The sequence below is a fragment of the Setaria italica genome, chromosome III (genome assembly GCF_000263155.2).
Source record: "Setaria italica strain Yugu1 chromosome III, Setaria_italica_v2.0, whole genome shotgun sequence".
In the NCBI taxonomy this organism is placed as follows: Eukaryota; Viridiplantae; Streptophyta; class Magnoliopsida; order Poales; family Poaceae; genus Setaria; species Setaria italica.
The window spans coordinates 5,197,972-5,210,711 of record NC_028452.1 but is presented as its reverse complement, the minus strand read 5'-3'; the positions used below and the strand labels follow the sequence as shown (position 1 = coordinate 5,210,711).

Genomic DNA, 12,740 nt, shown 5'->3' with positions numbered 1-12,740 from the left:
CAGAAAGGAAAGAGTTGGGTGGCATTTCAGAGACAGTTCAGCAACAACCATCCTCGTCGTTTAAGTGTGTCGAGGCTCATGTGGGCGACAACTCTTGGATTGATGCGTCGTCGATGGTGGAGTGCATCGTCGTCAATCCTGAAGAATCATCGGCGCAACCGGAATCGACGGTGACCTCCTGAGTGAAGAACGCCGAGCGGCTGCTGAACATGACGTTCACCCATGATATGGTCGGCCTGGATGTGGATGCACTTCAGCATCTGCTCGGTGGGAGGGTGCTCGCTCAACGATGGATCCACCAAGTCCATGACATTTCCCATGGTTCATTTGAGTGTTGTGATAAGAATTTAGCTGCATTAGGATCAGAATTTGCAATGGGTCTTGGAGTACGTACAGTGTTTATGAGATCAATGTCTTGCTCGGTGTTATAGGAACCACCATTTCTTCTTCCGGTGACAATTTCTAAAACCAAAACACCGAAGCTGAACACGTCCGACTTGACTGAATACAGACCACGCATGGCGTATTCTGGAGCCATGTACCCACTGTGACAGGAGCATAACTTCACGGTGATCTCTATTTTCTTGATAAATGTTGTTAAGGAGAAAGTGCTAGCTTACTATGTCCCGGCGACACGAAGAGTGACATATTTTGATTGATCTCCACCAACCGAAGTCGGAGATCTTTGGTACGTAATTGGAGTCCAACAGAATGTTGCTTGCTTTCAGGTCCCGGTGAACTATCTTCAGCTGAGAATCTTCATGGAGATATTGTAAGCCTCTAGCAATTCCATCGATAATCTTGAATCTTGTTGCGCAATCTAGCTCTTTGTTTCTCTTGGAATCTGTGATTCAGATGTGCATTAACATTGTTGTACCTTATAAGCCACACCAAATCCTCCTTTACCAAGCATTTTGCATGCAGCAAAGTCTTATGTAGCAACTCGCAATACTGGCAGATCAAGGAGAAGCTCATCGGCTCCTTGAATACCATCTGAACTAGTTGTGTCTATTGAAAGACGAGCACACAATCATGCAAAGTAAGACTATATGAGCTTTGAACCAAATGGTTTACAAGAATCAAATTCAGGTAAAGAAATCTATACTAAGAGAGTCACCCTTTGGCTGCTGGTATGCCTACTGAATTCATTAATTGACTAGCTACTATTTCATACTTTGAAAAGGTTGAGTGGACTTACAAAGTCGAACAGATTGTGCTGCTGATCTTCTCCTCCTTATCCAAAAACATATGACGGATATGGCCAACATTGCAGCAATTGTACTAGGTATCAAAATTGCTAAGAGTACCGTACCTGTCTTATTTCTTGATTTGTCTGAAAAATAAATGCAAGTAATTTTGTATGGACAAGTATTAGAAAATACTCCCTCCATCCTAAAAAGAATAATATTTTGACCTTCAAACTTTTTCTCAAAAAGAATCACGTTCTAGGATTTAAATCTTATGCATGCATAATTTAGATAGAAAATCATTCTTTTTGGACAGAGGGGTAGATCTTTTATCTTTTATTTGCGAAAAGCTTTATCTTAATCTGAATAGATTAAAACATGCATATGCTTCAACACATAAATTTTGTAGATTTCTTCTATACCTTCCAATAAAAAGGTACTTTTAATCAAACATTTAGATTAGTGTACCTATAAGAAAATAACTAAATCCTAAAAAGGTATCGAAAAGAACAAAATTGTAAGTTGAGACTGGTACAAAACTAATAAGTTACCAAAGTTTGTTACCGAGTATAAGCACTAAATCATGGTACATCCCAAGCATTACCTTGACTTGTGATCGCCGGTAGCGCAGGTGCAGGCGGAGGCGGAGGCGGCGTCCAAACGAACGCCGGAAGCTGCAGCAGCGGGCGGCCAGAGAAGAAAGGATCAAGCTCGTAGCGGAAGCTGCACCAGGCCCCAAAAATTACCCCACCATTAAACCCACCGAAATACGTCGGCAGCTGATTAGCAATTGTGGTAAGACATGTCCGGCAGACGTCCGCCGTCTTGTCCGGCGTGCACTGCGCCAGCGCGTAGATCCTGCTCTTCTTGTCGAACCCCTCCTCTCCAGTGCCGAATCTCCTGGATGAGTTCTCAGCTGCGTAGTTGGCGGTGGCGTTGACAAGCAGGCGGACAGCGGCATCGAACGCCTCCGCCGGCGGCGTGCTCACGATGTAGTCGTCATCGAGGGAGAAGTTGCGGTTGGAGAAGCGGAGCTGGCAGAGGTCGTACAAGACCATGACGTCCTTGTAGAGCGGGCACCCTCCCTGCGCGCCGGCGAAGGCAGCGGCGACGCAGCCCTCGCAGGCGGAGGCGTTGGCGTCGCCGCGGCAGAGGGCGAGCGCGTAGACGACGTCCGGGGCGGAGGAGCCGGCGCTGCCCGTGGCTTAGAGGACAGGGCTGGAGGAGGTGTTCTTTGGGAGGGTGGCGGAGAGCTGGTTGATGTTGGCTTGGTAGCTGCCGTTCGCCTTACACTTGCTGCTGGCAGGAGCGGGACCGCACAATAGCCACGGAGGCAGTTGCTCTTGAGCAAGGATGGGCGGCGGCGGCGCATGGAGGGCAGCGAGGATCAAGGCCGCGGCAACGCCGGCGATGTGGGAAGAAAAGCAGTAGCGCGTGGGCCGCCGCGTGCCCATGGTGGTGGGTGCTCCGTGCTCAAGGGAACAGTTTCGCGTGCTTAATATATCAATCAAGAACAAGGGCGTGATGCGTCGGGCGTGGACGGAAGATAATGGTTGGCTTGACTCGACAATGGTGGCCTAAAGGCTGCTTCTTCGAGCTTCAAGTGCGCAAAAATGATCCATGTAAATCATGTATACGTGAAAAATTCATGTTCAGTGAGGCAGGCCTGTGCCAGAAATGCCTGCCTCTCTCTGTACCTTTCTTCTGTCCGAAGACGGGAGCATGAGGTGTTGCCAGTAACTTGCAGAAGCCACGCAAATATATAGTCAGTGCACATGTTGTCGGCATACACAGTAACCAATTCTCATAATAACAATAATGTATAAATACATAATAAAGGGAGAGAAAGGGTATTTGAACCTGATAATTCGAAATTCTACCCTCGAGCAATCATTACACTATAGATTGCTAAAATTATTCTTACAAGAAAAGGGACATATATACGCTCCTACAAGCCCTGTAAGAAAAAAACATTTAAATTCCGAAAGCACAAACTCATCATGGGGTAGGGTTTCTCCTGCCACCAGGAGATTTATTTGTCAAGTAAAGTATTCGACGGGCTGCTTGCCTTCAAAGACTCATCTCGGTACAAGATCTGTGAGCGTCACCTCGGCGACATTGGAGCCTTCGACTTGTCAGTGGACTGCACAAGATCTGTGAGCGTCACCTTGGCGACATTGGAGCCTTCGACTTGTCAGTGGACTGCAGCTTCATCGCCCTTTTATAGGCATCCGAGTAAAGGTACGAGTGATCTTCCATCTCCGGGATGCAAAATGTTGGCTTTGACGGGACCTGGAGCGACAACGTGTCGCTGCCAAGCATGACGTTTACAGATGACACCATCGGCCGATCTGCAGGGCTGTACTGAACACAGAGTAGCCCGATGTGGGGGAGAAGGAGGTGGGCTTTGTGATAGTGCAGGCTTGGGCTGGGCCCGCTACAGCGGAGTCCCCTGCTCCTGGAGTTAAAGTTTCGTCACTCTGATGTGTTTAGTTCGGCGAGCGGTAACGTAAATGAAAATGTAATCAGATTGCACTCTAATTCTGTCTTTGTTTGGTTTACTAATGTAACGCTATTGCATCCCCGGCACGTACTGCAATCAGATTTTTTTTATTAGGGTGGTTGAGGAGCGGTATTGGGCACGTACTGGTTCGGGATCTAATTACGCGTTACCAGATTATCGACTGTTGCAAACAAATAGATGTAACAATAAGACTTACCCTTTGTAATAAAATTACGTTACATTTTAGAGAACCAAACAACATCTAGGTTTAGATAGATATTTTGGTTTGTTTGGTTATTGCTGAAATTTTTTGTAGTTATTAGGCAAGTTAAGGATGGAATTTATGTTTCATAACAAATTATCAGTATCAAACTAATACAACCTACTCCGTATCGACTAAGTACATTCAATAGGGAGAGAGGCCCTTGCTCCTAGTTCTCCCCTACAAGTGTTTAACCGCTACATCACCTTCCTGCGCTCGTGCTAACCTCCCCCATCATTGTGACTGCGAGCCTAATCTGCCTGCCCAGTAACCTTATCATTAAACCCATCTCTCACGATAACCTCATCAATAAATCCATGGCCATTACCCAACGTAACTTGGTACCCACCCATCTCTCGTGGTGCTCACCAAAAAGGTTGAAGAGATTAAGGGTAAAAATCAAGTGATAGAAAACACCAAAATTGTAAAAATATCCATGTAGAACCATGTAGAAAATCAAGGGTAAAAATCAGCACCATGTAGAACCATGTAGAACCTTCACATCAAACTAAAATATCCACTTGTTTAAGAACGTCACACAACAAAAGGGTGAGCTTAAAAGATGGCTTAACTAAACTTGACTCATAAATTTGTGCATTGCTGCAATGAGCGTTCATAGCCTATAGGTCAATCGACAACTCTTTTTACAAAACCTGACAGTTCACAAGTGCTTCATCAACATCGACCAAACTAAGCTCACGGTTTGTCTTGCATGCACAATTGGTTAGTTTACACAAAAGATGACATTGGTTCTAGTGCAACTACGAAATCAAGTGGTCAACTAAACCGTAGTTATCACCAACTTCATCGTCAAAGAGTACCCTAAAAGTAAAATCATCATTGTTGGGTCAACTATGCATAGAAATGGAAATCTAGCTAGGATAACAGTACTTAAATGTTCAGAAAAAATAACTTTCGATGTCATCATCTTCATCATCAGGAGTTTCATAAGACACCCTCTCTCATAAATATAAAATAAAATAATCAATGCTTAATCAAAAGACGAATACAAAAATAATATTTACTTGTATATTAGTTAGGCCTAGCAAGATAGTATGGAATAGATGTTTAGAAATTTTGAACTTGACATAGTCATGATGTTCTGCAAGTGCAGCAAGACACTTCCCCTCAGCCTCAATCTGCCTCAACTCCATTATAAAAGAGCGTGCCAACATCTTGCTTATCTTCATGGCAACATTGTATGATGCTAGAAGATCCAACTCACCTGGGAGGATGTAAATTTGAGGCTGGTCAATCATTATTGTGGTCCTAACAGCTGGAATGACCATCCTATTACTTGACTTGAATGAATCCAATGAAGTGCCATCATCATAAAAAATCACAGGGTTCCTATTGCCTTCGAGCATAACATACTGATCATAGACCATATACGATGACATGACTGAAAATGAATGTAGAGTAAACACTCATCACATACGATCCACAGAAACTTTGAAAAAATAAGTAATAAAAGATACAACAGAAATTACCTAGATGGGGACTTTGAACAACTTGAGCCATGATAGGTAAATGACTGCAAAAATAGTTGAACCACAAGTTTTAGCTAAACACAGCCATATATAAAAAGTACAAAACACCATTTTCATTGGGCATTCAAAACAGAATGCCATAACCCCTATAAAAGTTCTATACTCATACAACCACAGATAATGGAACGATTCTAAGCATCATATAACCCTACAGATCGAATTGTTTCGGCCTCTGGTTCAAAGGCATGGTGTTGGGAGTAGCAGTTTGGATGTTTGGTGGTTGCTTGGTATTGATTTGTTGTTGTCATTGTAGCAGTTCTCTTATTTATTGTATTATCATGGGAGCTTTTTTCACTTTTTAAAGTAAATGATATCTCTTCTCGGAGGTGCACCAACCAAATAATACATATTTGCAAGGCATTTATGAGGTGCACGAACCAAAAGGAGGGCATATCATGGTTGTTACACAGAGTAGCTTTTCCGGTGACGCTCAGGAACCCTATCCGACCAGACACTTCTGTATTCTCTTTTTAGGCGTTTTGTTCTATCCGACCAGACTTCTGTATTCTCTTTTTAGACGTTTTGTTTGGGGCAGACATACCTTTAGTTGTAGATTATGAGATTTTCTCATTTGTTATAGCTTTTAATTACAGTCGCGATCTCAGCCTGAGGCTACCAAAATTGGACGTTGGGTAGCACTGCCAGGCAGCTCTGGCCAGCTGCAATCCGAACAGCCCCCAGACACGCTTAGACTGAAACTTTATCAAGTAGCCAACTTGTCCAACAGTCGAGAGACGGCAAGAACACCGAACAAGAGCAATAAGAGCATTGTTAGTATTTAGTTATACTGGAAATATTAATAAATCAAGAGGGTTCTCGATTCAGCTTAGGGGGTGTTTGGATTAGTCCTGTCATATTCAGCGTAAATCCTGGGATTATCACTGGTGCTCTTGTTACCGAAGCCCACCTCCCCCGTGGCGAACCTCCTGGACGAGCTCCCGGCGGCGTAGTCGGCGGTGGCGTTCACCAGCAGGCGCACGGCGGCGTCGAACGCGCCCGCGGCCGGATCGCTTATCGGAGCGCCCACGACGTACCTCGTGGTGACGAAGTTGTCTTGGTCTAGGAAGAACATCCGGTTGGAGAAGCGGAGCTGGCAGAGGTCGTAGAAGATCAAGACGTCCTTGGCGAGCGAGCACCCCCGCCGCGCGCCGGGAAAGGCGGCGGCGACGCAGCGCTCGCAGGCGGAGGCGTTGGCGTCGCCGCGGCAGGCAGCGAGGGCGTAAACGCGATCCGGGATGGAGCCGGCGCTGTCGCTGGCGTAGAGGACGGGGCTGGAGGAGGCGTTCTTGGGGAGCGTGGCGGCGAGCCGGTTGATGTTGGCTTCGTAGGGGCTGTTCGCCGTGTAGTTGCGGCTGTCGTCGGAGCCGCACAGAAGCCACGGCGGCGGTTCCTCTTGACCAAAGCTGGGGCGCATATGGAGGGCGACGAGGAGAAAGGTGGCGGCGACGCCGGCGATGTGGGGAGAGAAGCGGTGGGGCGTGGGCCGCCGCGTGGCCATGGTGGTGGCTCTGCTGAAGGGAAGAGTTTTGGCCTTTTGGGTGTGCAAAATGTCAAGAACTGGTGCGCGATGCACTGATGCGGTCGAAATGGTTTGCTTGACCGTGGTCGATCGAATCAAGAGCTGACCAATCAGAAGGTGAACCAACTGCTAAAAAAAATTGGCTCCTCCATCTCTTCTTATTTTAGAAGGAGCTGGACCCTGTCAAACTGGTTCGAAGTCATTTGGGCGACAAAAAAATTACATATTTGGAGGCTCCAGAATAAACCCACTTCCATCCAAACGAAGGAGTTTTGATTCCAAACATTGTAAAATTCATTGCAAACGAAGGACTTCTCCATACAGATTCCCGCACACGGAATCAGGTAAAAATTTCACTTTTCATTCCTGGTTAATTCATGGTAAAAAATTTAAAAGTCCTAATATTTAGGTAAGAAGTACTCATTAAACATTCACTGCTCTCGTCAGAGACGGCTCTCTCTGCAGCCTGCTTCAGAGTTCGGACTTCAGAGGCCGCCATTCGCCAACAGAAGACCGCTTCCTCGTTATCGTCAGCCCAGCCGCGCCCCCATTCGCCCGGCGAACCACCTGCCCGCCATGGCCGCCTCTGCCAAGGTCGCGCGCCTCACCACCCTCGCCCTCTTCTCCCCGACCCCGACCCCCTCCGGCCCGAAACCCATCAACCCCAGAGCCCGCGCCCCGCCGCCCATTTCCATCTCCATGGACCCGGCCCTCGTCGACCCGACCCACCTTCAGTCCCTCATGCTCGCCTGCGCCCACTCCTGTGCCCTACGCCTCTCGCCGGCGACGCCGGCCTCCGCCATCGAGCCGGTTGACCTTGGCAAGCTCCGCACGGCGCTGGCGCACAGCTTCATCGTCGTGTCTGTCTTCTGCGGCGCCAGGTACTTGGCCGACGCCGGGGAGGAGGAGGGGCAGAGGTTTGGCTTGGACCTCGGCCTAGCGCGGCAGGGGGAGCAGCGGCTCGTTGGATTTGGGCGCGCCGTCTCCGACCTCGGGCTCACCGCCTCCGTTCATGACGTCGTGGTAATCTTCTCTCTCTAGCAGTGAAATTGGCTATGGTGACGCTCCCTGATTCCGTGTGCGGGAACTTGTGAAGCCCCTCCTTTTCTATTCCATTCTTGATCAGACCTGATAGGCAATAAGATATTTTTCATCTTACACTTCTTGCAAAGATTCTGAGTCTTTTGGAATTCATGAAGACATTCTGGATAGTCATTAGTTTCTGATGGATGGTGGATGCTAGAGAATGGATTTGATTGATCGAACTGATACCTTGGGATGGCAGGCATTTTTTTTACCATAAAACTGTGGGGGAGTTCCCCACAGCATTTCATTACTCAAAAGGAAAAATATGAACAAAGATGTATAAGTATTGGTCTAAAGTCGTCCTTGACACGATGGAGTTGCAGGACGATTTGCTCCTTGAACCTCACGGTCCAGAGCCCCAGACATGGCAGGCATATTTCATCTATTAACCCAACTAAGAATGCACAACTGCAGTTTCTTAGTCTCCCCCGCTCTATTGCATTGCAGATAGAATGAAACATTGGTTTTGTCGCAATTTAATAGTACTGCAGAGATTTTCACTGCAATTCGGGTTAGGCCTATTGACTGGAAAAAGAAGTACAGAAGAATAAACTTTCTGCGTTCATTGGGAACACTGGAATAGCATGTACTTCTTACAGTGCTGATGCTGTGATGCACTTCTTTTTGTGCTGATATGTCAACTGTCTGTTATCTTGTACAAATGAACCAACTGTGTGTGCTTGTACATTTGTGCTGAAAGTTTATTTGTAGCATTCAGTACGACTTGCCAAGTGTGTTTGAAAGCTTGAGTGGATTAGAATGGAATACTGAGCATCAAAGTGTGTAATGTTTGTGTTCGAGTGCAGTCCAGTCGATACACAGCAACCTTGCTTTGATATCTCCTACTTCTATTCCTGAAAAGGGAAAACTTAGAGCCTGTTGCATGTGCTCATATGACTATCTTCAGTGACTTACAGGTTCATCCATCACTACAGAGGAGAGGAATTGGCCAAAAAATAGTGGACAAAATTACAAGGTAATTTGCTTGGATTTACCACAAAAATTGTTACAACAGGCAAACACATGCGATGTGAAATGCTTCACTGATCAGTAAAAACACTTGTAACCTGTAATAGATTGATTTCTGGCCCAAAATTGGAGTTTCATCTATATGTCCTTTGCTGGAAAATTTTCAGGGTACTTCATAGCAGAGGTATATATGACATTTCTGCATTATGTACAGAAAAGGAGAGGTACGGCATTTTCATCTAAATTGGTAGATTCACATGAGTTTGATTGTTTTTCTTTTGCCTCTTTAATGCCATATCATTATCAGTAAATGTGAAGATGTGGGTCGCTTAATCTTCACTATTTATTTCATGGTGCCTTTTGCAGGCCTTTTTTTGAAGCTTGTGGTTTTGGTGATGATATGATGGGTTCAACAACAATGCTGTATACTAGAAACGTGCACAAATAGAGTTCATACAGAAAATCACCAATTGGCACGATGACCTGGTTGACATGATGGTTTGTCTGTTGATGTTTAGTTGTTTACTAGTACTGTTTGAAAACACCACTCCAGCAAGTCATGAGATATCAGTGATCTCAGTTTGCTCACTTATTGGAGGGAGTAACCACAAGATGAGTTTGGAGAAGCCTTTGTGCGTTGTATTAGTGCGTGTGCGAGACAGGCATTTTTCAGTGTTCAGACCAACATCTGAATTTTCTAATTGCTGCTGACTGTAAAATTCATTGTAATTAGAGACATACATATACATATCATGAATGTTTCTACTGATTCAAATATTTTACTACTTTAACAAGATTTAGGACTATCTTTGGCAGCTGTTCGCAAATATGCTTGAGCAAAGTACATCACAGGAAGGGAACTTTGAGCTCTTATATGTTCCTGGTTTTTGTGTATTGTGGGTGTTTAGATGAAGAGCTCCTCACGAAAACTTTTGGAATTAGATTCGACAAAAATTTTGGGATTTGATTCAATTTTGCTTCTCTATTATTGATGATTTGGATCAGGATTCAGAACCCAATCAAAATAAGTCCTTATTGGCCTTGCATTTGCTCTAAGGTGTGGCTTCAATCAACAATGGTAGAAGGATGAACCAATGAGATTCCTTAATCAAGGGAGATGTAATGTACATTTCCAACTATATACACAAGATCGCAGGAAGGTTGATACTTGTACAAATAAGCAATTCTACAAACCTTACAATGCAATAAATTCCAATTGGACCGCTAAATTTCCCACAATTCTTTTCAAAAAAAATTCCCACAATTAGAGCTGACCCATCTTCAGTTCTCTTGTTTCACTGTAATTACTCTTCTTATCTCAAATCTGCAAATCTATGTGTGTGCATGTATGGATCATACATGGTTCATCATACAGCTGCTTGGAACACACGTTCATTTGGAGTTCCGAACACCGTCCGTAGAAACCTTTCAACAACCGACAGGAATTCTTCAGGTCTTTCCTCCTGGGGCAAGTGACCACAACCCTTGATCACCTCAAACCTTGCTCCAGGTATAGCATGTGCCACACGCTCAGCATTCCAAGCAGGGACAATGCGGTCAGTATCACCGGTCACCACTAGCACTGCAATGGTAAGACGAATACACTTTTCAGGATTCAGGATTGGGTTGTTTATAAATCTCATATTACATTACTCCAAAGCCTTTTTTCTAAAAAAATTGCAAAACATTTCCTTCTAAAAATACACTGCCAAAGATTTTAGTAAAGTAGTAGACCTAGTTTCTCTTAACTGTATAGCCTCAGAAAATTAAAAGAATAACCTGGGCAAGAGATCTCAGAAAGCCTCTTTGAAACCGGTACTCTTGTCGCTGATGCAGAATCTATGATCATGGATATGGTGTGCTCCAGAAGAGCAGTCTCCCAACCCCTGGATCTTAGTGGCTGAAAAGTCCCAGAAGGGTTTGTGTAAATTACACCATGCTGAAGTATTTGACAATTGAGAGTTTTCTGAATTGTGGTGTGGAATCTCACCTTCGTGTACCCTTGTATGACGTGATCAGTTACTTTACTTGGGTCATACCACGCATTACGGACGCCTAGTATTCCAAATTTGTCCATGACCCATCTTACCAGCATAGCGCCCAATGATGACCGAAGAAAAGCAACAAGAGCTTTAACATACAGAGATCGAAGTACGTCTCTTATCACCATCATCATCTTGGAAACAAGCCCTGCAATGTGCTTGCATAGCTTGAGAAACGCACCCCAGATCCTAGCAAACAGAGTAGGAGGTGAATTTTCATCGTTGGGAACATTCTGCTTTTGCGCTTCTTGTTCCCCTGTGGCACTATCTTTCACTCCCTTCCTCGGCGCAAATATTGCCGGTGCAACTAGCACAAGAGCAGCGACCCGTTCCGGCGCCTCAAAGTATGCATCCACTGCCACAAGGCAACCAGCCGAGTGCCTGAAGAACAGGATCGCGACACATGTTCATTTCATCACACAAAGCAATGCTCGCAGACAGAAGTTGAGAACATGCTGTGTTTTCATACCCGACAAGGACAGCCTTCTCGGCGCCGAGATAGTCGATGAATGCCAACGTGGCCATGACCGAGAACGCCATGGAGTACGGGTTGAGAGGTTTGCTGTCATCACCGGACCAGCTGGCCCTGGACGTCAGCCCAAACGCCGGCCGGTCGAACGCAAGGACCTTGGCAGCGGCAATGCGGGCCAGCGGCCGCATGACGCGGCTCCAGGAGAACACCGACGCACCGAAGCCGTGCAGCAGAAGTATGGGAAGGCCGATTCCACTCCGGCCAGCTTCTGAGACGGTGGCGTCCGAGGATTGGTCGCTGGACGAGTCCTCATCGTCATGGCTGCAAACCTTGTGGTGGAGCCTGACGCCGTTGATTTCGAAGAAGCTGCTGTCCGGGTCGGCGAGGGCCTCCGGGTCGAGGAGCTCGTCCTGGTCGATGCCGGCCACACTCCGGCGGCGGCGCCTTCCGGGTGGCATCTGGACGCCGTCTGGAACGAATCCTGCATTGCCTCCGGAGTTTAGTACTGTCAGTGTCAGCTGGGGTTCTTGCTAGGGAAAATCCAATCTTTTCGTGGATGAATTCGCATCCCGGATGGTGGGAGGAAAAGAAATGCAAAATTAAGAAACTTTGGCCGAGGAAGAACCACATCGTCTTCATCTGACGCCCATTTACGCATCTCTATCCAAAGATTAACAAAAAGATTCAGAAAGAAAGAGGAAAGTGTACCTGGAAATTCAGCGGAGGCGGAGGCTTGAGGAACACCGGCCAGCCGGCGCGCGCGAAGCGGCTGCGTCCAGGCGGGCGCGGCGGCGGGGAGGTGGGCGGCGGCGGGTGGGGGGCTGGGGGAGAGAAGCATCTGCATCTGATTGAGTGATTGTTCCGGCTGCGGCAAGCCGGAAGCCCGTTGTCCCACACGGCAGTCAGACACGCATCCAGTGGTCCGAAAACTAGCCGTGCGTTACCAGCACATTATCTCAAAGAAATTATCATTTTTTGGATGACAACAATAATCGGGTTGCTATCGCAGAATTTGACTTGCGGGAGCAGCCCGCTAATAGCGACAAATAGAGTACAATGCTTCTGCTGTTGCTGGTTGCAGATATGTGAAATAGGCAGATGGCAACACTTGCATAGAGACAGAGAGTAGAAACTAAAGGAAATGCTTCAC

At 46.3% G+C, this 12,740-nt stretch overlaps 2 protein-coding genes and 1 pseudogene across 2 annotated transcripts; 1 reads left to right on the top strand and 2 right to left on the bottom strand.

Annotated features, from left to right (window-relative positions):
• Nucleotides 1-146: 146 nt before the first annotated feature.
• Nucleotides 147-2,641, bottom strand: LOC101767305 (annotated as a pseudogene).
• A 4,834-nt stretch (nt 2,642-7,475) lies between these two features.
• On the top strand, nt 7,476-9,880 carry LOC101766898 (acetyltransferase NSI). Its single transcript, XM_004963418.3, has 4 exons — nt 7,476-8,044; nt 9,025-9,083; nt 9,244-9,300; nt 9,443-9,880. The coding sequence occupies exons 1-4, from the start codon at nt 7,598-7,600 to the stop codon at nt 9,522-9,524; spliced, it is 645 nt and encodes a 214-aa protein (XP_004963475.1). The 5' UTR covers nt 7,476-7,597; the 3' UTR covers nt 9,525-9,880.
• Nucleotides 9,881-10,152: 272 nt separating this feature from the next.
• On the bottom strand, nt 10,153-12,526 carry LOC101759028 (2-hydroxy-6-oxo-6-phenylhexa-2,4-dienoate hydrolase). The gene is made up of 5 exons (XM_004960602.3): nt 12,299-12,526; nt 11,588-12,071; nt 11,067-11,499; nt 10,856-10,976; nt 10,153-10,658 (listed from the first exon to the last, which is right to left on the bottom strand). Exons 1-5 carry the CDS (start codon nt 12,432-12,434, stop codon nt 10,444-10,446), a joined length of 1,389 nt encoding a protein of 462 aa, XP_004960659.1. The 5' UTR covers nt 12,435-12,526; the 3' UTR covers nt 10,153-10,443.
• Between the last annotated feature and the right edge of the window lie 214 nt (nt 12,527-12,740).

Excerpts from the sequence above, each read along its gene's own strand:
- LOC101766898 (XM_004963418.3), top strand. The coding sequence starts at position 7,598 with ATGGCCGCCTCTGCCAAGGTCGCGCGCCTCACCACCCTCGCCCTCTTC. Across the intron at positions 9,084-9,243 it reads ATAGTGGACAAAATTACAAG|GGTACTTCATAGCAGAGGTA; the intron begins GTAATTTGCTTG and ends GAAAATTTTCAG. Across the intron at positions 9,301-9,442 it reads TTATGTACAGAAAAGGAGAG|GCCTTTTTTTGAAGCTTGTG; the intron begins GTACGGCATTTT and ends TGCCTTTTGCAG.
- LOC101759028 (XM_004960602.3), bottom strand. The coding sequence starts at position 12,434 with ATGCAGATGCTTCTCTCCCCCAGCCCCCCACCCGCCGCCGCCCACCTC. Across the intron at positions 12,072-12,298 it reads CGCCTCCGCTGAATTTCCAG|GATTCGTTCCAGACGGCGTC; the intron begins GTACACTTTCCT and ends GAGGCAATGCAG. Across the intron at positions 11,500-11,587 it reads GAGAAGGCTGTCCTTGTCGG|GCACTCGGCTGGTTGCCTTG; the intron begins GTATGAAAACAC and ends CCTGTTCTTCAG.